Source organism: Condylura cristata, unplaced genomic scaffold, assembly GCF_000260355.1.
Source record: "Condylura cristata isolate star-nosed mole 26May11 unplaced genomic scaffold, ConCri1.0 scaffold00018, whole genome shotgun sequence".
Classification (NCBI taxonomy): domain Eukaryota; kingdom Metazoa; phylum Chordata; class Mammalia; order Eulipotyphla; family Talpidae; genus Condylura; species Condylura cristata.
Genome location: NW_004567119.1, coordinates 37,768,916 through 37,780,099, shown reverse-complemented (window position 1 = coordinate 37,780,099; position 11,184 = coordinate 37,768,916). Strand labels below are relative to the sequence as shown.

Sequence of the window (11,184 nt, the reverse complement as noted above, 5' to 3'; positions counted from 1 at the left end):
GCGCCCGCCGCAGCCGCCTGCTCGCCCGGGACCTCGGGGCGCCCATGACGGCGGCCGCCACGGTGCTCAAGGAGGGCGTGCTGGAGAAGCGCAGCGGCGGGCTGCTGCAGCTGTGGAAGCGCAAGCGCTGTGTGCTCACCGAGCGCGGGCTGCAGCTCTTTGAGGCCAAGGGCTCCGGCGGCCGGCCCAAGGAGCTCAGCTTCGCTCGCATCAAGGCCGTGGAATGCGTGGAGAGCACCGGACGCCACATCTACTTCACGCTGGTGACAGAGGGCGGTGGCGAGATCGACTTCCGCTGTCCCCTCGAGGACCCTGGCTGGAACGCCCAGATCACTCTGGGCCTGGTCAAGTTCAAGAACCAGCAGGCCATCCAGACCGTGCGGGCCCGGCAGAGCCTCGGGACCGGGACCCTCGTGTCCTAAAGGGCCTGGCCTCCCATCTTACCTTCAGGCTGCCCACCCACGAGGTGCACAGAGCCCACTCCAGGTAAGCTCCCCAGGGGTCTGAGCCCACTCTCTCCCTCCCTTTTGTGCTTCTACAGAGAGAATGGGGCTCCCACTTGAAAGCTGGGCGGTCCCAGGGCCAACAGAGATGGAGCTCCAGAGTGTGGGCTTATGGGCTCCAGACTTTCCGCAGGGTGTCAGGCATGAGGGTTCTGGGGTGACCCGGGCCTGAGGAGGATGAGTGATGGGACTTCCCCCTGGCTGGTGGTTACATATCCCCAGGCTGCTGGGCCTCTGCCAGGGCCATGGCTTCTGAGAGCTGGGAAGAAGGGGTGGTGGGATGAACCCAAGCTTGTCCCTTGCCTGGAGGACAAACATTTGTCTAGAATGGCTGAGCACAGAGTTAAGAAAGACAGTCTCCCGCGGGCAGTCATCAGAGGTGGGGGAAAGAACCAGAGTCCCACAGTGGGGCCTCCCACAGTGGGGCTTCAGCAGGAGGCTTGGCTGGGCCCTTGGGTGCCACTGTCCATTCTTGACAGGGCATTGGGTCCTGAGCTGTTGAGGGGCCAGGAGAGTCAGAGGGTAGGCAAGCGATGCGAGGCCATGCCAAGGAAGCCAAGGGGGGGTGGGCCTGTCTGCCTTCCCTTGGTGCCAGCCTGTGCCCACTGTGCCAAAGAAGACACTGTGGGAGGCACTGGGACCCTGGAGCCAGGAGGCGAGTGGGGTGCAGGATGGTGCATGATTGGTGCTGTTTTAATCCTCCTTGGGCAGCAGAGTCAGGAGTGGGGGGCGACTTGTTGTCAGGAAGACCCAGGGGAGGGTCCAGGAATAGAACCTAGAAGCCTGGCTCCCAGCCCCGTGCCCTCTTCCCCAGATGCCACTCCCTCCTCATGGGAACTAACAGCAGGTTGGAGGAAGAGGTTATAACCTTGTAGTTTAAATTTCTCTGGTGGAAACCTACACCCAGTCACCCCACTGCCGCCTCCTACGCTCCCTCACCCTCCCTGCCCTGCAGCTTCTCTACCTGAAGAAGTGAGCCACTGAGCCTGAGCGCCCCCACCGGGGTCCTGGAGTCCTGACCCCCCTGCTAGCTGGGCCTCAGGTCCCCTTGAGGCTCCGAGGCCTTGCTGAGAACTGACCCTCTGGTCCTCAGGCCTCGGGGAGGCTGACAGGACCCAGGTCCCTGCATTCACTTGTGTGTTTTACACGTGCTGTTTTCTGTTTGTCCCGATGTGGAGCACACTGGGGAGTAATGCAAGTGCTCGGTACCCTGGTATCTGCCCCTGTCCTAACTGCTGTTCTTCCTTGCCAGCTTCCTTGCCCCTTTTGGCTCATGGGGGCCTGACTGTGCCTGAGGTGGTGAGGCAGAAGCAGTGGACACATGTGGAGGACATGTTGGAGCTGAAGGAGTGGACTGGCCCACAAGGGGCTGAGGATGAAGATTCAGCCCCTGGACACTTTCAGACTCTCAGGACATAGCCAGCTCAGGGCCTCGAAGCCCCTGGCCTGGCCTCGGGCGTCGTGATGGAGAGCCGGCACCAGAGCCCCGCCCCGTGCCAGCCCTGCCATCTGTTACACGCAGACTGCTGTTAGGCCCCGGCTTGGTGCCTGCCAGGAGGAGCGTCATCCCCATGGGGTTTAAGCCAGCGCCTCAGGATTTGGGTGGGGGGCAACTTGGTACTCAGAGGAGGAACCACCCTGGACTCATCATGGCCAGGGGAGCTGATGGGCCTGATGCCCGCACTTGGGGGTCTCCTGCTGCTTAGGTCCTTCTGGGACCCCCACCCATCCAGGCCCTCTCTTTGCACACTTGTTCCTCCACCTCCTGCCCATCTTCCCTCCACTGTGGTGCCAGGCCTGGAGGTGGTGGGGTCTGGTGGGGGTTTGGCCATTACCATTTCATACCTATCCCAAAATGAAGTTTCCTTGCCAAGGGCAGTGACCACACTGTTTGTTGAGTGAAATTTTTTACCCACACCCACCCAGTTCTTGGACTGCCTCTCCCTGCCCCTGTTTCCCCAGCCCAAAGCTCATTCTGAAACCTCTAGCCTGGGTTGGGAGGGGACAGGCTGGAGAGACATGGTCTCAGTGGTCCCAGGAAGGATGGACATTGGCCTGGGGGGAGGGGTGGGAGCCTCTTCAGCAGGATGCCATCCTGGGAGGTAGCAAGGCTTTTTGGGCAGCTCTTACCTCCCCGTCCTTTACACACTCAGACTTTATGCATTTAGAAAGCAAGGCTTCTGCCCTAGACGGTGTTTGAGGCATTGAAAGGAGTAATTTTAGCATCAGGGAAACTGAGGTACAGGGAAGTGGCTGCCCTGGGTTTTGCAGAAACCGAATCAGTCAGCCAGAAGATCTTTCCAGGTAGTAGTTCATTCCACCTGCTTTTGTGTGTCATCCACCCACCTCTGCCCTTCCTGGTTGCAAACCAGTGGCCTACTTCGGAATCTCTGGAAAGAGCAAGGAGGCTGAGTGGCCTCCCATAATTTTTCAGTTGCAATTTACAAGCCTCTTTGTTCTTCCAACCGGTTGGGCTCCCTGTCAAGACTCCTACCGCCCTCTTAAAACCTCATGTCCCATGTCTCACTCCCTCAGCCACCTCAGGAGCGTCTTGTTCATCTGATAAATGAACTGCACTTCACAGTTGGCTAAGAATTTGCCGATTAGAGATCTTTCCAATTACCTGTTAACTAGGTTGCACACCTACCCCCAGGGCAGCTCAGTGCCAGCGTGGAGGAGCAGTGCCCTCTGCTGAGAAAGAGCTGGGGGCTGTCGGTCTGCCGTGGACTCTGGAAGGAAAGTGGGGAGGCTGGCAGTGCTCGTTTATATGGGGGTAAGGGGAGGGGGGTCGGTGTTTGCCACTCCTTGACTCCAGCTCTGCCCGTGGGAGAGAGCATCCCGGCCTGTAAAACAGCAGCCTCGTTCTCCCAATCCAACCCAAAGGTGACTTGATGAAGGGGACATGGGCATAAAGAAAGATCTCCTGGCCATCAGATGTAGGAGCTCGATGGAGTCGGGGCCCCCGGCTGGCTCATGCAGCAGAACTGCTAAGTGCCTCTGCTGGGTTGGGCCCTGCACTCAGCCCTGGAGATGAGACATAACAGAGACTCCACCTGACCCTGCCCTGGGAGCCCAGAGGAAAGTGGGGAGATCTAAGGCCAACCTGTGTCAGCAGGACTGGCTGGGAACAGCGGAGGGAGCTCTGGGCCACATAGCAGGCCTGGGAGGGATGGTCTGAGAGCTTGACAGCAAAGGTCAGAGGGGTAGAGGGAGGTGGTGTGGAGGGGGGAGCTAGAACTTGCAGCTTTCCGAATCTGCGAGGGACTCAGCGATCTGGGCTCACATGCCAAGTCTTATTTTTATTTGCAAGGAGCTGTGACCTCTCTGGGGAGTCTGCCCTGCTGGTCAAGGGGCACCCTATATCCTGAGTCCATGGGTGTCCCCAGTACTCTGACAGTTCTGAATTCCAAAGGAGCACAAACCATCACCCACTTGGCTGGACCACAAGTAGGGTCAAGGCCTCCTTGGGGGCACGAACAGGCAGCAGACACGCGCACGAATGGCAGAATTGTGCTCGGCTGGCCTGTGGACGCAGAGAGGCCGCTGCCACCGCCTCTCCCCCTGCCCTAGCAGCCCTGGCCTCACCCCGCCCGCTACATGAGTCATCAATGGGAAAATGAGACAGGGCAAGTCCCTGCTGAGCAACAGAGTCCGCTGAGGAGAGGGGTGGGGAGGCTGAGAGCAGAAGGGATGGGCTGGCCTGGTCATGGTGAGCTGGGGCTGGGGCTGGGAGCTGAGGTTTTTGGCAAGAGTGAGGCAGGCTGTTGCCGGGGCAAGAAGGTGCTAGAATTAAGAGTCCCTGAGCTGAAAGTACTGCAGGAGGGGCGCTGGCGGATCCATCCACAGGGCGCCATGGAAGGAGCGTCTGGCCCTGCCACCTGGCCTTTCCCCAAGGACCCCAGGGTGGGAAGCGGCAGTGAGAACTCTGGGTGACGTGCTCTTCCAGCTCAGACTCTGGTCCTGCGTTGACCCAAATGCTATTGTCTCGTGGAATATGGGGTTGCCCCATCCTTCAGGGACAAGGGCTGGGGGCTCTGTAGATCTGACCTCACGTGGCAGTAGGGATACGTAGGTGTGTGTGCAGCTGTCCCCCGGGGCAGGGACCCTGGCGAGACTCTTGCTGTGAGCTTGCTGAGCAACCCCAAAGCTCTGGCCTGCCCCAGACTGCATCTCTGTCTGGAATGCCATTCATTCTGCTCAGAACCTCCTGAGGTTTCCCTGCAACTGTGGGAGGAAGGCCAAAGTCCTTGGAAGTGACATTTTCTACAATCAGGGCTCTTTCTAGTGTCTATTTCCACTACTCCCATGCCCAGGGGTCCCCTATGCCTTAGGCCCCCCTAAGTCCTGCATTGCATGCTCAGCCTCATCTGGCAGCAGAAGCTGCCTCTGACCGCCGAGACTTTGCACCCGCACTCCGACACAAGTTCGCCTTCTTGGCTAACCGCCCTGCCAGCCTCTGCTGCTCCCTTTGCAGGCGAAACAGCTCTCCTCTGCTCTGCGCGGCCACCCCTTCTCCATTCCACACGCTGTGCTGCACTGGCAGACTGAATGCTGTCAGTTCCTGTCATTTTTGTATTCCCATTCGAAGTGTTTGGCACACAGTAACTTCTTCCTAGCAAGAATGGCACGTGGCATATAGTGCTCGGACCTGAGAGCTGTATGATTATTGAATCGCCTCATGCTCCAACTCTACGCCAAGGGTCAGTGCCATTGGTAAAGTGTTTTGCTTTAAGAAACTGGGGCTCAGAGAGGTTAAGTGACTTGTTTGGAGTCACACAGCAGTTAACAAGTAGTGGAACCAAGGTTCAACCCCTGGGGTTCTAGGCAGATACTCGCAGCCCAGTACCAAACGTGTTAATTCTTATGGCATGACTGAATGCATGAGTGGATGAACCCACGATTTTGCTGGGAGAAAGTTCAGCTGTAGACAGCGAGAATGAAACACTGAGGAGTGGGGACCAGACAAAGGAATGTTCTGAAGGCTCGGGAGTGAGGAAGTTTCATGGAGAGGTGGCTAGATCAGGTGAGTCCAACTTCAGGAGAAGACACAGGAAGGTGTCCTTGGGCTGGGAGGATGGAGAGACTCCAGGGTGGGAAGCAGCAGTGACAACTCTGGTCAGTGAGAACTCAGGGAGAACTCAGACTCTGGTCCTGTGTTGACCCCAAATGCTACTTGTCTCATGGAGTATGGGGTTGCCCCATCCTTCAGGGACAAGAGCCGGGGGCTCAGTAGATCTGACTTCATGTGGCATTAGCTTTGGCCTAAGCACCCAGGTAGAGCTCACCCCCACTTAGCTGGCCAACCGCCTCAGTTGTCCTCAGATTCTCCTGAGAAAACTGTGTGTCCAGAGGAAGCCCCCAGAAGTCCTGGACAATCTGGGACAGGTGGTCACCCCACTCCCAGAACAGGAAGGACAGGAAGTCTTGCTTCTCCTACCCTCACGGTCTCTGCCCACAGCACTCCAGCCCCTGCAGACCCAGGCAGAGTCCAAGGCTGGGGCCATGTCACCATGGCCAGGGCCACATGGCCCTGGCTCAGGTCATCCCAGGGGAGCCACCAGGACGCCAGCTGCAGGGGCTCTTCGGTCAGTTCTGCCTCTCCTGGACCCCAACACAAAGCAATTCTCCTCATGCCAGTGCTTTGTAACACCTAGTGTCATCTGCACAGGGCCGAGCCCCGGCCAGCTTCCAAGGTAATGGAGACGGGGTTGGGGGGCCGGCAGAGGATGGGGGGCTGCAAGGTGGGGACTGCGCTGTGAGAGGTGGGACAGGGAACATCTGAGGTGGGCCCTGAAGGCAGGAGAGGATTCTGATTGTAGGAGGGGAGGCAGGGTGGGGGGCAGGGCGTTCCAAAGAGAAGGGGCAAGGCCTGGACAGGTGAGGTGGCATAGGCAGCACCATGGGCCTGCACAGGTCATGGCAGTGTGACAGCTGAGTGCCGTGGAGGGTTGGCTCGAGCCACTGAGCACTGGCCACAGGGTCAGGGCGTCTCTCATAGCCAATGGGAGCAGACTGCAAAGCTTGTGTTGCTAAAACACACACACACACATTTATTTTTTCTTATAAAAATATGTTCACTAAAGACAAATATGAAAGTTATAAAGTAGAAAATGACAATTACATTTCCATCTCGCAGAGGCAGCCTTTGTTAACAGTTTGCTGTGTTTCCTCCTACATGTATTTCTATGCAGCCACACATGTCATGGACAATGATTATATATGACAGAATATGTAACTTCTCCCACCTGGGGTCAGACTGTGCAGATCCTACTATCTTCTGGTTTTCAATGTATCAATATATTATGTGGTGTCAGGCCAGTAAAATGTTTTCCTTAAAAAAAAGAAAAAGGCTTATTTATTTATGCATACAAGAACTGGGGTACAGGCCAGAGGGGGGGGTGTTGAGAGGATTCACCAGAGACAGGGTGGGGAGCAGAACAGACAGACTGAAACACACTGCTGAGGGGAGCAGCGGATGAGACAGCAGAAGCCTGCTGCACCATGTGGGTCAGCTCCAGGGTGGGGACTGAACTCGGGCTGCAGTGGCTACAGATAGCTTCATAGTGCTGTGCTTAACCCCTTGTGACACCAGGGAGGGCCCAAGGCATTTAATGTCTGTATGTCATTCTATTCTATTTATTATTCTTTCTTTGAATTTATTTGAGAAACCAACCCCTTATATTTCTTTAATTTTTTTCTGTTATAAATAAGCTGCAGTGAGCACCTGCTGGTTGAACTCTGTCCCTGTCTCTGGTGGTTTCCTTAGAAGAATTCTTAAAGTGGAGTGGCTGGGTCCCTTGGGGACCAGGGAAAAGATGTGGTGGGTTCCTGACTTTGGAGTGGGCGTTGGGGGGTGGTGGTCAGGAGCCAGGGGAGCAGGGAAATGAGTCGGAGCTAATGAGACCTTGGAGGGCTCTGCTGGGAATGGCAAGGAGCAGGTAGGAGACAATTACGGGATCGTAACCAGCTGGGGTGGGGACAGATAAGCAAGTTCCTGGTGCCACCCACATGGAAACTTCCAGGTAGCAAGTAAAGTTTAGCAAACCTGATCACAGGCTTGAGTATGAATCTCTGCCATGTCTCCTACTAGCTGTGTTACTGGGGTAGGTTTTGGCACCCCATTAAAACAGGGATGATAACAGCTACTTCCTAAGATCGTTGTGAGGTTAATTGACAGAACACCAGTGAAGTAGATAAGGCGCAGAGATAGTGTACAATAAATGTTTGTTATTATAGTAATGTAGTAATTCTCCTGGCCACCTTTCTTTGCCTAATACCTGTCTAGAAAGCGGGATGTAATTAACAACTTAAATTAGCAATGCTTACTAGAGCTTTGACCTGACCTGAGCTAGATCACAGCCTTGCAGTAAGTGTTCTCCTCTGACAGAGGAAGAAAGTGGTGCTTAGGGAAGGGAGCGGTGCTGAGTGGGGTCAGGCCCCGACTCCCGCGCTGTCTAACCCCTGGTGCTGCCTGGTTAGCAGTGAAGCTGGAGGACACAGGCAGGCTCCGTGGGGAAGCCTCTGTCATCAGATTGTACTCACTGCCATTATCTGCACTGGCACCGCTAACCGGGCTCCATGCCAGTGTCAGTGCCCTTCACACGCAGAGAAGCCCTGTGCCCCTGCCAGCAAGCAAGGGCCAGTTGCACAACCATCTGATTTCAGACAGCATGTGGCTAACCAAGCTGGGAGGAAAAGGTGGGAGTCTGGCCTGGCCAGCCGGGAGCCCTTGGCAGGTGCACTGTTGTGAGGGCCGTGGGCCTCCAGGCTGAGCATGATGGCGCCGCTCCCCAGCTCAGCTTGACAGCCACCGCAGGGAGCCTGCAGTCAACCTCTGCTCAGGGTGCTGGTCTGGCTGCCATCGGAGCTTTCGATAGTCATGCAAAAGGAGACTTGGGGGCCCTCCCTGGTGGCACAATGAGTTAAAGCACAGCACTATGAAGCTCTCCGCAGCCACTGCAGCACAAGTTCGATCCCTGGCCAAGGAGCTGACCCTCATGGCGCAGCAGACCTCTCCTGACCCTCCCGCTGCTCCCCTCAGCAGTGTGCATCAGTTTGTCAGCCTGTTCTGCTCCCCACTCTGTCTCTCGTGAAGCCTCTCACTTCCCTCTGGCCTGTACCCCAGTTCTGCTTGCATAAATAAATAAATCTTACACACAAAAAAAAAAAAAAAAAGAGAGAGAGAGAGACTTGGACTCTGCTTATCCCGCCTCTGAAACAGACGATCAAGGATTTTTCTCAGTCTGGGTGGTCTCTCCACAGTCCAGGTCAGAATGGGCTGTTCCTTCACAGGGCAACAGCTAGCCCCTCCTGGCCAGACTCCCGCACACATGGACTGCAGGCGTTGGCTCATCCACCAGGCCTCAGGTGCTGCCCTGGGAGGCCATCTATAAACACCATCTCGTTCCTTCACTTCCTATTGTCCCCAGACTATAGCTTTGTGATTCTCTTTTCCAAATCGACTGTTGTCAAAATATTCCTTGAAGATGGAAAGCCACATAGGGCAAGTGGCCTAGGTTTTCACAAATGTAGACTGAAAACAATAACCTCTCTTCCTCCTCCAGAACACAAAGGAATGAACTCACAAAGACAGCAGGGGGGTCACGCTTGGGACCAGACACCCGGCTGCGAGCAACCCCTTCTGCTCCGGCTTTTCCAGGAGAGTCCTGCACTGAGCTCCCCTCAGACTCAGTATGAGTATCCTGGGGGCAGGTAGACCCCAAGAAGTCCCCAAAGATCTCTGCCTCCGATATTTCCTTCTCAACCTCTGGCCTTAAGAGCATATTGACCTGGTGATTTGCTTCTAACCAATGGGGCGGGAGGGGTGCGACTTCTGTGATCTGGCAACAGAAGATTGGGGTCCCTGTCTGGCTCACATTGACATAGTGACTGCCAGTTTGAAAAGGCCCCCATGTGAGGCTCCCATGTGGCTTCCTCTGGCCAGCACCCCAAGGAACATAATCGTGCCAATAACCAGTTGGGTTTGGAAACACGTTCTTCCTCAGTTGAGCCTTCGAGTGAGACCCCACTCCTTGCTGCCTCTTTGATCACTGCTTTGAAAGAGACGGGGACCCTGGGGCAGGGGATTCGAGTTCCTGACTCAGACTGGGAGACAATGAGCGTGTGTGGTTCTGAACCACTCAGGGTGTAGCGTGGCAGTGGCTGACTCATCCGCACAACTTCCCAGGATTCCCTCACACAGGGCAGGCGGCCTCCTCGCTCACATTCACCACACTCTTGCTGGTGTAATTTAGGATTACTTGTTTGTCACCCTAAGTAGGGGCTGCTTTCTCTGTGCCTTTGATCTCTAGTGCCTGGCCTTGTGCCGGGAGCACAGGAATATTCAGTGTTTGCAGAGTGATTGAGATTCTGGCATCTTGCCCTCATTACCTCCCCTCCTCGCCCCCAGATATTAGACTGTGAGTGAGGTCACCCTGAGGTCACTAACTAGAAGGTAGCAGAGTGCCTGGATTGGAGAGAGCCACAGAAGAGGACCAGGGCTCAATCTAGTGGTCTTGGAAGACTTGTGAGTCACCAGGAAGCTGGGGCTAGGAGCAGCAGAGCGGGTTCCATCCCACGTGGCACTGTCCCTGTTCCAGCCGACCTGACCAGCCCAGGGTACCTCCCTGCCTATGGGAGACCCTGGGAAGTTTCACACTGACTTCCCTTGGCCAGTTAAGAAAGCCCCCCCTGGCAGGGGAGACAGACTCCTTAAAATAACAATAATTTGGCCTTCCCTGGTGGCACAGCGGGTTAAAGTGCAGCACTACTGAGAGTTCAAGCCCCTGCCCCAGAGGTGACCCACATGGCCCAGCAGACCTCTCCTGACCCTCCCGCTGCTCCCTTCAGCAGTGTCCTTTGTCAATCTGCCAGTTCTGCTCCCCACTCTGTCTCTAGTGAATCCTCTCACCGCCCCTGCGCCTCTGGCCTGTGCCCCAGTTCTGTATGAATAAATAAATCCTTAAAAACAACAGCAACCTTGAAAAGGACTTACCAGGAGTCAGGACAGCACGAGCTCTCCCAACCCCACCAGGCAGGAGAATGAAAACAGTAGTTTCCGGTGGCTGCTGTAACAAACCGCCATAGACTTGAAGGCCTAAAACCAGAGACGTGTATTCTCTCCCGCTCTGGAGGCTCAGAGTCTCAAATCAGTACGGGGCTGATATTGGGCTCAAACCCAGGGGCCTGTCTCCCTGGAGGCTTGCCCCCCCTGGCTCTTCCAGCTTCTGGTGGCCCCACAGAGTCCTTGGCTTGTGGCCCCATGGTGCTACAATGCCTTCCACCACCTCCTTCTGCCTCCCTCTTATAAAGATACTCCTGATAACATTTACTGCCGACCTGGATAATCCAGGATAATCTCCCCACCTCAAGATCCTTAGCATAATTACATTTGCAGAGTCTGCCATTCACAGGTTTCAGGGGTTGGAACACAGCTATTTCGGAGGGACTTTATGAGGCTTGCCCCAGAGGGTGTGCCGGGAAGGAGAGAAACTGAGACACAGGGCCCCACAACATCCTATTTTCTTCTGCAAATGGAAGCCTAGATCTGCCGACTGGCCCAATTTCCCTGCCACTAACTGCTGCCCCCAAGTAAGTATTAGAGGGAGGCGCAGGGCAGACAGGCCCCCCCACCCCCAACCCTGCCTTTGCCTTCGCTGGCTCAGCCTCTCCCTATCCCCTG

At 55.7% G+C, this 11,184-nt stretch overlaps 1 protein-coding gene across 1 annotated transcript; it reads left to right on the top strand.

Moving 5' to 3' along the window:
* Positions 1-6: 6 nt before the first annotated feature.
* On the top strand, positions 7-2,390 carry PHLDA3 (pleckstrin homology-like domain, family A, member 3). Its single transcript, XM_004685496.2, has 2 exons — positions 7-486; positions 1,756-2,390. Exon 1 carries the CDS (start codon positions 45-47, stop codon positions 420-422), a length of 378 nt encoding a protein of 125 aa, XP_004685553.1. The 5' UTR covers positions 7-44; the 3' UTR covers positions 423-486; positions 1,756-2,390.
* Positions 2,391-11,184: the final 8,794 nt, after the last annotated feature.

What these genes read in the sequence shown, in the direction of transcription:
- PHLDA3 (XM_004685496.2), top strand. Translation starts at nt 45, where the DNA reads ATGACGGCGGCCGCCACGGTGCTCAAGGAGGGCGTGCTGGAGAAGCGC.